Source organism: Emydura macquarii, unplaced genomic scaffold (assembly GCF_026122565.2).
Source record: "Emydura macquarii macquarii isolate MOO-44397 ecotype Brisbane River unplaced genomic scaffold, CSIRO-AGI_Emac_v2 contig_2846, whole genome shotgun sequence".
Classification (NCBI taxonomy): domain Eukaryota; kingdom Metazoa; phylum Chordata; order Testudines; family Chelidae; genus Emydura; species Emydura macquarii.
Genome location: NW_027132983.1, coordinates 3,454,277 through 3,467,419, shown reverse-complemented (window position 1 = coordinate 3,467,419; position 13,143 = coordinate 3,454,277). Strand labels below are relative to the sequence as shown.

General features: G+C 43.3%; 1 protein-coding gene and 1 long non-coding RNA gene across 2 annotated transcripts in view; both read right to left on the bottom strand.

Annotated features, from left to right (window-relative positions):
• Window positions 1–2,472, bottom strand: part of SHISA5 (shisa family member 5) — a 52,489-nt gene extending 50,017 nt beyond the window's left edge. Inside the window, exon 1 of the mRNA XM_067568113.1 lies at window positions 1,816–2,472. Within this exon, the coding sequence (XP_067424214.1) occupies window positions 1,816–1,876 (61 nt within the window). The 5' untranslated portion in view covers window positions 1,877–2,472. The remainder of the gene's footprint in view (window positions 1–1,815) is intronic.
• Window positions 2,473–2,478: 6 nt separating this feature from the next.
• On the bottom strand, window positions 2,479–9,182 carry LOC137166410 (uncharacterized). The gene is made up of 3 exons (XR_010923692.1): window positions 9,091–9,182; window positions 6,347–6,428; window positions 2,479–2,693 (listed from the first exon to the last, which is right to left on the bottom strand). It is a non-coding gene; the product is annotated as an uncharacterized lncRNA (long non-coding RNA).
• Window positions 9,183–13,143: the final 3,961 nt, after the last annotated feature.

Below are 13,143 nucleotides of genomic sequence, written 5' to 3'. Positions count from 1 at the left end.
ACTGAGAGCGAGGAGTTTGAAGGAAAAGCTGAGGCTTCCTTAGCTTTGACTTTTTCCTGAGTTCCCAGTGAGCTAGTCTTCCTAATTAAGCTCTTTTCCTGTAGATATTTTCCACTTATGCCTGATGTCTTAAATCAAAAGCTGTCTTTGCATGAAACAGGTAGGCATGGGAACTACAGGGTTACTAGAGCTGTATGAAAAACTTATAACTGATTTTGTAAACCCTGACATTTATGTTTGAACTTTTTTGGATGCCTTAGTTATCTTGAAAATGCTCAATTTCCACAAGTGCAGAGAGCATCCACCTTCTTTACAAAATTCTTGTGTTCCTTTAAGATTTCTGGGTACTAACAAAAATAAATAAAATAAAACAAACAAAAGAGGCTCCCTAAATCACTAGTCATGTTTGAAAATCTTAAACTAGAAAGTCCAGAGTAGCTTTAGTCACTGGTGTTATTTGTGACTGTGAAGTTCATACAGTCAAATTAATAAAGTTATGGTATGACATCAACAGCCTTGTGACTTTTTTAGCTTAACAGTTTACTCAGAATATGCTGTTGTAAATAGACAAATACATAAACAGCCAAACAAAATAATGCAACAAGGTAAACCACATCTTAGTTTTCACATGACAAACCATTAGCCCCTTGGGTCAATGATATTACTAAAATACTCTCGAGGGGGAAGATAGCCTTATGATGAATGGTCACTTTTTAATTTTGAAAAAAAAAAAAGTGGTTAGATGTTCTGAACGTTTGCTTGTTTGTTAATTCTCAGGGAAAGGGGTGGGCCTCAAGGCATCTTGAGAAGGTGCCTACGCTCAGCAGCAGCAGCCAGTGTATCTTTTAAAGAGTCTCAGGGATGCTTGCAAATATGATTCTGGTCTATTTGAACAAGCTATATATTAGAACGCACAGGAAATTGATGCATTGGAAAGGGTTTTTTAAATTAATAGCAGTGGGGGGCAGGGGGCTGAGGAGAAATCTTATCTAGTGTTAATACCTAAATGTCTGGGACCAAACATGTCACAACATCACCAATTAGAATGAAAAGATGTAATGTTAAACACTTAAGAAATCGATAAGGAATACCTAGGTTCATTACAATTTCTGAGATGTCATCATAGGACGAAAGCAAGATTGTTTCTGAGAGTACCCTCCAGAGCTTCACCTAGGTTGAAACGACTCTGCTATCAAGTGTCCACTGCTTTCCTAGGGAGTCTTTTCCATGGAATAACGGATCTCACTGTCAGGATAAAGTTTTCCCTTCCTGGGATTTCATCCCATAACCTTTTGTTACTCCCTCGGGTTGAGGAAATACTGAATATTTACTACTCTCCCCCTCCCATTCCCCTTTACGGCGGTACCAGTAACTGGAGGGGGAGGGGGAGGCCTCTTGCCTTCACTGCCAAGCCTGTATATGATATGATGGGAGACTGACCCGACCAGTGTATTTACACAAGTCCCTGTCGGGGACATCCGAAGAGAAGGAAGCCAAGCCCGCCCAGCAGCAATGATACGAGCTCCCCCGCGCTCCTACCCAGCCAGGCGCAGGGGGGGGGGGGGCTCCCTCGCTGGGGAGGGCGGAGTTTGAAAGGGAAATTCCCAACGCGGTGCCTGGGGGAGGGGGCGGGGAATGGCCCATTTGAGGGGGCCTCCCCCCCAGCTGCCGCGGGGAGCCGCACCTCCGTGCCCCGCGCTCCGCTTCACCAGGCGCAGCCTTCACGGCTCCGCCCCTCCCCCAGCCTCGGGTGTGCGGGCTCTGCCCAGCGGGGTCCCCCGGCCCGGCCCGGCCGACCCCCGCTGCGGCACTCACCGCCGGCCAACAGGAGCAGGACGCCGAGAGCCCGGAGTCTGCAGCCGCCGGTGGGACCCATGATATGCAGCCCGCGGCCGGAGCGCCCCAGCCGCCGCCCGCTCGGTGGGTGAGTGAGTGAGTGACTGTTTTTCAACCGACTCCGAGGCGGGGGGGGGAAGGGGAGGGAGCGTCCCCCCTGCGGCCCCGCCCCGGAGCCCTGGCAGCCTCGCCTCGATCAGCCAGAGACTCCCCGGCCAGGCTGCGGGGAGAAGGGGGCCCTGAGGGGGGGAGGAACCAGCCCCTGCCTCCCCCTCCCAGCTCAGCGCCCCCTTCTCCCCGCCTGCCCGCGGCCCTCGCGCCTGCAGCTCGCGGCGCCGCCAGCGCGGCGGGCCCCGGCCGCCTCGGGCAGGGAGGAGGGGGCGGTGCGGGGGGCGCTGAAAGAGGCAGGGCCTGCCCGCGGGCTGGGGTCCGTCCCGGCTCTGCCAGCCACGCACGCTCCTTGCTGGCCGGGACGCGGGGACGGAGCGCCACGGCGGCGCAGGAGCTGCGCGCTGAGGCGGGCTGTAGGACGGACTGGCCCTGCGGCCGTGCCCCTCTCGGCGGGAGGGCGCGTTTCTCTGCCCGCGACGCGATTTGAGAGAGGAGCGGGATCCCAGCTCCCCTTTGGGCACTTGTCTTTGGATTTGAGTGACGCGCCGGCCCAGGGCCGTTCTGTTCTTGCTCAGGGACTTCAGCACAGCAATCACCTAAAGGCGGGTGGGGTTGGGGAGGTCTCAGTCCTTCGGCTAATAAGCATTTGCAGACTCCGTTCACACAGTTGCTCCTGGACTGAGTACTGGTGAAGCACCGCTTTGCCAAGAAGGGACTTGGCCCTAGACAAAGAAGGCATGGGCCCCCTTCGGGAATTAAGCAGGAGATGTTTAGGACCAAGTTGGGCCAGAGAATCACCCTTACACTTTCTCGAGGATGGGGTATATGACAGTTTAATAGCTTAGTCCAAGCTCACTGTGTGCAAGATGAGGTAGTACTTTTACTAGCTCCGATGGACTTTATAATGATAGATTAATGCTTGTGAGGTTGTCAGATATTATAGAGGGGCCTATTTAAGAAATAAAATCATTCAAAACATGATTTGACCCTAGAGCCTAAAGGAAATCTGCAGTTTGTTTCAAGGGGATTTTTATGTTTAACTTTCCCATACAATATGTAAACCTCCGTGCCCCACACTCTATTTGCAGTGCTGAGATTTGTACATGACAGTAAGTAGGAAAATGAATAGAAAGATTAGAAACAAATGACATCTTTGTCCACTAAAATAAATGCAGAAAATAAAAATGACCAGCATAAACACTTTAAACATGAACTAATCCTCTGCTAAGCTGCTGCCTGCTGTAGATAATTATGAATTATTTCAATGGGGAAGTGGAGACAGGGAGGTCCAGTGAGTGGGCAGCAGCATAGGTCAAGCCATTGTCAGAAGGAAAATTTCAACTCTCCCTCTCACCCCAGCCCAAAGGTAATCTAAGGCATACTTAAACATCTTTGTTTTATTCATTGAAATCCATGAAAGAAAAAGAAAATTTCACTTTGAAAACTGATATTTAATCTGACCTGTCATTTTAAAAGGTAAATGTGTTCTTTAACTGGAGTTACCCACTCCTTTACCTTGACCAAAACAAGATTAGTTAACTGTCACTCACATCTGCAGGCTCATTGTGGTTGCATAGAAAGTGATTATTCACAAGAAAGCAATGGAGGGAGAACATTTCTCTGACCCCAGACACTATAAAAATGGTCAGGTTTACATTGGGCATGTACATTAGTGATTTACATATTCTCTACTAGGCTGGCATAAATTTAATTACCGTGTTAATACAAGGTTTCAAGTTACACTACCAAGAGCAAATGGACAAAGGTAACTATTAAAATGAATTTGTCAGGGTTGCTTTTATTTATTTATTTGCTTTTATTTTGAGCTTTTAGGCTTTAAATTTTCAAGCTTCTGCACACTTTTACATAATGGGCTAGATTCAGCCTTCGTTTTTCACTAGTAAAAAACTTGTGTTGGTGGAAAAACTAGTGTTTCACCAGTTGCCAACACTAGTTTGCACATACATGCAAGCTTGATTATTCTATACAATGCAACAGTATTGGTAGCAAAAAGCTAATTTAAGATTTTGGAGGCCACATGTGACAAACAAGTGTGACACCTAGTCCTTCACACTCCACTGTGCACTGACCAGAATTGCCACAATTAAGTTCTTGTGCAGGCACAGCTGTGCTGCAATTATAGATGTTGTAAAATGGTTGGATGGGCCCCCTGCTGCTAGGTGTAGTTTTAACCATGTTGTTAAAGCCAACTTATTTTCATTCAGAGATCTGCTCTCAAAACTGTTTCTGTGGAACAAAGCAGCCTTTGGGCTAACCTCAAATCCTCCATTTCTAATTCAATTTGTTATGGTTCTCTGCTCTTAATGCTTCTATATGGCAGGTGGCTCAAACACTTCCATTGGTGTTCTTTACAGCTACAAGGATTTTCATGCAATGATTTGCTTATTTTAGTATTTTGCAAATGTATATTGATTTTATATAATGAATCCTTTTCTGTATATTCATTTCAGTAAGTAGATTCCATAATACTCAGTGGGCATTAATTGCTTTGTATCTACAAAGATTCCATACAGCGTTTACCAGCTTGCAGAATCTTTAGTGTAGGGAGATGAGGGTTCCAGACAGGTTTTTGAAGTGTTAAAATAGTTGCAAACCTTGTAGATGAAGTGGGCAGAGAGAGCGCTTCCTTCCCCCAACCATCTTGTTTCCCTTCCTTTTTTATCCTGGTCTCTAAGAGAAAAAATTATGGCAGCAGCTTTAAATGCTCTTTCCCGTTTGTAATTGTATTTCTAAAAGGAAAGATCTTGATTCCTTGTCTGAACCTTACTGCAGTTTTGTGGTTTGGGAGGTTTCAATTCCTGCAGCCCTTTCCCTGAACTCTCAGGTCCCCAGCCATCTGGGTAGAAGGCAACACTGAGGTAATGTGAGCTATTGCTTTGTTTAGCTTCCCTGCACCAATAGAACAGGGTAGTAACTGAGATACTTAAAATACAGAGTTCCTTTAATCAGAATACTGTGGTTTACATTGCTGCTTAAGAATAAGGAAAGAAACCCTCAGATTTACAATTTCACTTTAAAAAGGGGATTTTTTGGCTGCTGTACGCACAGAACAGCGATCTTTTGGATGTGGGAACCTAACAATCTCAAACCACAGCAAAATAGAATATCCTGATTAATTTAAAGGTTAGAAAGGACAAAACCAATTTGGTGTCATTAAGTGAAGTGATAATATCCCCTTTTTCTCTTGAACAGTACTTTTAAAATATATTTTTAGAACACAGTATCATCATGATTACCTGAATCAAAATAACTCTATTTACATAACCACACTGATTAAATGAAATAGGTACCTAACGCTAAGAAAATTAGATTTAACATTAAAAACAATGAGTTAAAGTCTACTGAAAGGAAATAATCAGAGAATGAGTCAGTGTAAACTAAATTCCAAGCCCATTTCCAAGACCATAAATTGAAAGTTAATGTGGAATGGAATCCAGTGCCTCCATACAACCGCCCACACATTTGAGCCAATGGTTAAATTTTTAGGCCATCCCAAAGGTGACGAACACCAGCTATGGCAGCAGTGATTTGGTTGGCATAGCAGTCAAGAAATTGAATGTTTATAGTAGATTCTGCAGAGAATAGGGAAAGGGATAGGTAGGAAACAAAGTGAAGTTATTCTTTAGCTGGCATGCATTGCAGTATTGCACCTACATTTTCTAACTGTTTTCCTTTAAAAGATGCTAAAATGGTGCCTATACATGAAAGCAGGTCTCTAGAATTTTGTAACTACTTTTGCCCCAGTTTGGCAGGGTGGCAGTAGGAGGACTACAATTTCACATAATGGGCTAGATTCAGCCTTTGTTTTTCACCAGTTTCTGCCAGCATAATCCAGGACCTTTGTGGTAGCATGTCTTCCTGGAGGGGGACTGTAATGACAATCCATGGCACCTGCATACCCACCCAACAGTAGGGTTTTAACTAGTCAGCTCAGTTCTAGAAGTGATAGTTGGCTAGGGTAACAGCTTAGGCAGCCTCAATCTGCAACACTCCCACCACACTCTAGGTGTTTTTGACCTAGCACCATCCATGAGGAATGTAGTGGCAGAGATACCTAATCTTCCTTTAGGAGCACATCCGCACTGGGTCAGGAAGTGGACTTTACTCCAACTATTGCTTGCAAGTGTAACAAGCTTATTTACCACAAGTCAGCCTGATTATTTTTTCCTCCACCTTGCCCCCTACCTCCAGGTAGTATGTAAGAGATATTTGCATCTCAGAACAAGCAAGTGCTCCTCCCATGCATAAAATTGTGTTAAAGGAAGTATTCTAATGAAAATAAATTCATAGCATCAAGATAATGGTGTGCAAATTACTACAACCCAGCCACTGAAGTAAAGGATAAAAAACGTTTTTTGTTGAGATAAAAGCATACCACCATTCAAGGAAGCCAGGAGTCAGTCATAACATCTGAGATCCAGGTGCTGTAACCCTCCAAGAATTTCTTTTGCCAACTGAGACTAAGGGGAAAGTTATACAAGTCAATTAAAAAAACAAAACAAAAAACACAGTACGAAGGACGTAACTACCACAAAATCGGCAAACTCTGATTTACATGCATAATGGTGGTGTTGAAGAAAGGTAACACTAGAGTATCTAGAGCAGGCATCTACACTTTTGCATTGTTGGAACTTACAAGTATAACTGAACCACTGCAACCACCAATTATGCAGAGCATCCACACTAACCATTTTGTTTCAGATGCAGTGCAACATATCCAAATACAGAAACACTGTTGGGTGTACAGAATGTTGCATATTAGCCCAGTTGCTCCTTTGAATGAATACATTATATCTAACGTCTATTTAGACTCATGTAACAATGGTCAACAGATTGTGTAGTTCTTTCCTGTTAAAAGTAGTGCAGGGTTAACCACTATACTCTGCTACATTCTTGTACTTGCAGATGCCATGGAGAAGACTAAGCAGCTCCCTTTGGACCACTTGCTAGATTGCCTGTGGGCCATGAAGTTCAGTGTACATCATAGGTACTGGCAATTTTTAGTCTTTGTTCCTGAAGTATAGTGCTTGTTTTAATTAGTTTCAGCCCCCAAAATAATGGGGTTTTATTTGATTTGTGGAGGGTTGTGCTTTATTTTGTTGCTGAAGTAGTGGTTCTTTTCTCCACAGTTTCTCTTTAAGAAAGAGACTGGAATGGTCTGATCCCAGATGTTATTGCTCTACAAACCCCTCCCTCATCTTGTGAAATATCACTGTCCTCCTCTTCACCACATAATGCAATAGATCACCAGGGGATGTATTGCTTCTCAGGAGGAAGAGAGGGGCAGGATTAAATTTAAGGAACCTTATACCATGTTTGATAACAATGCTGTTGTATTTTCTTTCAGATTTCAGGAGTGAGACACTGCTGGGGCAATAGCTAGACAGCAATCCCATTGAAAGGAGTGCATGAGGTAGGTGATGTCTTGTTTGCTAGCTAGCCATTGATTTGTGTTCTGGGTTTGTCCAGTGCACTCTAAAAAACATTAAAAATCTCTTCTCCTTTGAAAGGTAGATGTCCAAGCTGTGTTTTATTATTCTTATTTGTTTTATTGATCTTTGGATTGAGGTGTCAGAGAAGAAGGAGGCAGCTGCACAGAGCCACTGACTTCAGCATGATACTTGGGCAGCACTCAGATTAGACCTGTCACGAACAGTGAGAGGAGGAGGGATAGCTGAGCAGCTGCAGCTGTCTCAGGCCTGTATGCCACCAGCTTGACAGATAACCAAACAATTTTAATTTGTAAAGCTGTGCCTGAAGGGTGGGGCAAGAGTTTTATGGGATTGCACTAGGAGGGCTAGTTGAACCAATGTAGCTGCTACACTAGTTTTTCCTGTCTATTCTGTTGATATTCTATTGATATAGTGGTGGACAAATATGGTTAGGCTCTGAGCAAGTGCCACCATAATGGTAGCCAAAACACCACTGAGAACAATGTTATAGACATTGTAAAGGATTAATAAAAATGATTTAGGCTTTGTCTATGCCAAAAGTCTGGTGTACTAGAGAACATGGAATTTAATTGGCCATCCTTGTTACCATGTAGCATAGCTAAATACAAGCATGAGCAAGAGGGAACTGTACAAAAATCGGTATAGACACTTATGGCATTCTTGAAACCTAGCAGATCTCAAAGTCATTATCACTTTTGGGTTTCAGATTCAATATCCACCCCACTACTTCCCTCAGAGTGGATTATGGGCCTGCTTTGGGCCTCAGTACCCAACTCCCACTGAATCCAGGGACAGGGAGAGAGTATGCCCCAACATTCAGTCAAGCTATCCTCTGAACTTAGCAGTGAAATAGTAGTGTGTGACTTGTCTCATGTCCAAAGCAAGAGTGCAACTAAATAATTGAAACCTATCTCTGCAGTGGTGTAGCATTCCAGCAATTGATTTGTAATTGATTTTCAAATGGATGTACAGAAAAAAAGCAGCTGAAGGAAGATAAGGCCAGTTAAGACCTTTTTCCTCAAACTGTCCATAGAACATCCATCTTACATGAAGCCTTTCAAAGATGTTCAACCAACATAAGTATTTTGCTCTCATGAACTGCACACAATTCTAATATTTAGCAAGGTATCAAAAATATGCATGAACGGTCTTCTCTACCCCAGAAAATTACACTCCCAGAGAACATTTATCCCCTCCCACTGACATACTCCCCGCCCATGGAATATTTGTGTAGTCCTCTTGATTGATTATAAGCTCCTCAGGGCAGTGACAGTATCTGTAAGTTTTCATGCACACCAGAGTTCTATACAAACAAATATTCTTCCTGGAATACTTTTAACAGTAATACATCATTTCTACTAGTGCTCTGCACAGGTATAGTATCTTTCAGCGGAGGATATCAAACATCTAAGCCTGAGCACCGGTAGGAGGGTTACTCCTCTTTTAGAAGGGGAAACGGAGGCACAATTAAGCAACTTGTTGGTAGAATAGAGTACCTCAGAATTTGTGATTCCCAGTCCTTTCTTCCAACCATTAGAAGTTTTTGCACTGTACAGCTGCACTGAGTAGAAAGTAAATAGTTTCATTTATTAGTTTCATCAGGCCTAATTGCTCCTCTGCCTAGAGTAGTGGTTTCAAGAAAGCCACTTAGCCTTTGGTTATTACATACCTGTATTATCCATCACTGCTGCTTCTGACTAGCCTTTTTTGGGCATCTCCCCTCTTGAACTCATATGTGCAGATCCACTGGTAAGAGAGCTGGCATGGATAGGGCATTGACATTTTTATAAATATGACCTCTAGACCTAATGGCATAAGAGACTAAGGTCATTAGAATTCTGGAGGACTCCTAGAGCCTCATCTGCACCGGCACTCCAATTATTGCTACCACCTCCAATAGTGGAGCTGAACTAGTGCTATCAGTGGGAATTTCAAGGGGAAAAAGCATATGCCCACACCTTGAATACTGTGTGCAGTTTAGGTCGCTTTATCTCAAAAAAAGAAATTAGAATTGGAAAAGTTAGAGAAGGGCAACAAAAATTATTAGGGTATGGAACCTCTTCCATTTGAGAAAAAATTAAAGAGACTAGGACTGTTCATCTTAGAAAAGAGATGACTAAGGGGGATAAGATAGAGGTTTACAAAAATTATGAATGGTGTGGAGAAAGTGAATACAGAAGTGTTATTTATCCCTTCACACAACAAGAACAAGGGGTCACCCAATGAAATTAATGGGCAGCAGATTCAAAACAAACTTAAGGAAGTACTTCTTCACACAATGCATAGTCAGCCTATTGAACTTGGTGCCAAGGGATGATGTGAAAGCCAAAAGTATAAATGGGTTCAAAAAAGAATTAGGTAAGCTCAAGGAAGCTAGTAGCCAAGATGATCAGGAATGCAATCCCATGCACTGGGTATCCCTAAATTTCAGACTGGCAGATGCTGAACTGGATGACGGGATGGATCACTCAGTAGTTGCCCTGTTCTGTTCTCCCATTCATTCCCATTCCCTGTTCATTCAGCCTCTAGCACTGGCCACTTTTGGAAGACAGGATATTGGGCCAGATAGGCCATTGATCTGATCCAGTATGGCCCTTCTTATGTCCTTACAAAGCCACCACATCACCCTGGCCAAGTCATTCTACCCGTGCGTTGAGTGAGGATATGTCACAGATGACTCAAGATGCATGGGTTGATGTTTGCAGATGTAAAGCATTATATGGTGCTTACTAACAGAGGAGTGAAAATCAACTGTAATTAGTACATTATGGTAAAATACAAGTAATGCAATAGCCAGACAAACCATGAAATTAATCTTGCAAGAGCTGCTATGCTCTCCAGCCCTTAGAGACGTCACTGGTTTGGTTTCAACATAAATAGCCAAAGTCAGCCCTAATTTACCCCATGTAACTCCATTGATTTACTTAGGGCCGCACAGAGTGTAAGTCAGGGTGAAGTTTAGTCCTGTAGGACCTTATTCTCCACTGCCTTGCACCTTATGAAATAATTTACATCTGAGTGGAGTGAGGCTAACACTACTATTCTTTTCTGGTGTCATAGCTGTACAGGTGTATTACAGAATATGTGAAGTGCAAGGCAGTGGATAGTCTGGCTCTTAGCCCCTTACTTTACTATATAGCCATTTGCCATCTTCCTCCTATATAGTGTGAACAATAGATCATTTGAATTACAAATAAACTCAGATCATCCATGTTTGCACAGGATCATTGGTTTTCTTTCAAAATCTGATTCCAAACAATTCAAGATCAAAAGCTGAAACTACCTTAGAGAACTGCCCTCTAGTGCTGTGCAGTAAATTAAGGAGCAGTTGTATTATAAAAGCTCATTTCAGATATTTAAATCCAAGCTTGCCAGTTTTTACAGTCTATTGTATTTTTTGGAAGTGGAGACATGGTTTCGCATTATAGGCAGGGCTGGTACTGCCGCCTATTAGGGTTGCCTGACATTTCCCATTATAGACCCTGCTTTCAGTTGCTCATAACTTTGCTAGAGTCTGCATCTTTTAAAAGATATTTCAACCAAAACTTCAGCTAGTTCCAAGAACAAGGCTGGGGAAAATAAAGTTTTGCAATGTTAAATTCTGGGTACCTTTACTTTCAATCACACTAGTGCCTCTATTCTTCAGAGCAGGGATTTCATTAGGCAGGAGGTGGCCTTTGTGTCAGGGGTATGACTTTTGCTGTTTCTGTGTAAATCTACCCAAATTTTGCCACGTGATATACCTTTGAAAAAATGCAGTTTGTGCATGCTCAGTAGAGAGATTTTGGCAGCTCAAGTGTCCAAAGATTCTGTGCACACTGAGCACACATGCCTCACATGCGAGAGGACTGCATATGCACCGTCCCCACAGAGCATTCGAACATTTTTCCTCCAGCCCAGGTTCTACAGGGGTTATACTGGATTTCTCTGTCATGGTTGCTCTTTGCCAAGATGGGCATCAGAACTGAAAGCCCAGAGCCTGCTTCTCCTGTGCAATCAATGGCCCCCTGCTAATACCCAGACAACATGGAGGAGGAGGAAGCTGCCTGACTCCAATGCAGAAGGCATCTGGTGAAGTAAGAAGAGCGCCGGGGAGAGCTGATTGGTACAAGGAGGTCGAGGCAGGGAGACAGATTTGAGTCCGGCTTCAGGGAGGGGGGAAGAAAAACTGGAACTGGGAGCCAGGTAGGGAAGGGACTGGACACTAGTAGAGTAATAGGGAGACAGATTGGGTAAGGAGCTGGGAGAGACTGGCTGGGTAAGGAGATCAGAAGCAGAGTGGAGTGAGGATAAGCAATGACTGGGTGAGAAAGATGGGAGTAAGAGTTGGAGGGGAAGACTGACTTGCTGGGTAAGGAGACTGGGACGAGAAGCTTGAGGAGCTGAGACTAGCTAGATGAGGAGTGAGACTGGACAAAGAAACCCAAGGGTAGAGACGAGACTAGGGCAGAGAATGTCAAGGTTGGACAGAACAGGCAGAAGGGTCTTGAGTCGGAGTCTCACCATTCCTTTGCCATCAGCAAATCTGTAAAACCAACAGGCAAAGTGTTCCATCTTCTAGTGCCAGCCCACAGAGGATAAAACCCACAAGATGTCTACCAGCTATATTATCTACTACTATGATCAAAGAAGGATGACATCTGAAGTTTGCTAGTAACATTTGGAAATAGTGCCTTTGCTAATCCAATATATTTAAGAAACCACCACCAGACACACTGACTAATTGACTATATCATCCCTCTACTCAGCTAAAAAGCCTAAAAAAAGGCCGTGCACAGCTCAAATATAAATGAATATTTGATTTTACATTAATTTTTTTCTATTTCACACCAAGAACAGGAGACAAAGCATACATGGATCTGAAAGAAGCCTGTGGCACAGTACAGTACACGTCAAGTAAATGGAATGCATGTAGGGATGATTCTGAAGAGGACAGAGCATCCTACAAGGTGCTCAGCACCTAAACGTCCCTTTATTGTAGTAAAGGAGACACTAAGCACTTTGCAAGAGCAGGAACTAACTGGGATGTTTGCTTATTTGGAATATCTCCTGTGGAACCTAGTTATCCTAGTGATAGTGAATGGCAGTTACCAATATCTAAAAAAGACTAACAGAGCACCCATTGAGCAAGTATCAGGCAATTAAGTGGTACTCAACAAGATAACTAGATGAAGTTTACAAGTCCAGCCCTTAGTCCCAAACCCCTTCTTACTGTAGTCAATAGGCTTGTCTTCTCTAGAGAAGTAGGCAGTATTAAAACATAGCCAAAGAGTTGAGTTGATTAATATGAGATTAAACAAACATTGCAGTAAAGTATAGACTGCCATGTTTAAAATTCAGGGCATCCTGAGTAAGCCCTCCTGGAACCACAGAGTTGACCATAACTAACTGATAGGATGAACAGCTTCACAGAACACTGGCCTCAAAGCTTGTTCAATATTATGCAGATTCATATGACACTTGTTTCTCCCCCAGGTCATATTCTAATAGGATATAATTTCCTAATGGACACAATCCCAATGAGGTCCTCCTGACAACAAGCCCAGTCCTGCAAGGGGGTGAGAATCTCCTATTTATTAAAGATGTTCAGCAGCTCCCAGGAATAAGGATCAAATGAAAACGAAGAGCAAAGAGTATTATTTTTAACTCAGTATAGAACTTTGTCACAATTTTCAGACTTCTTGTGATGGCCTCTAATCAGGGCAGCTGATTCACCAAGAAA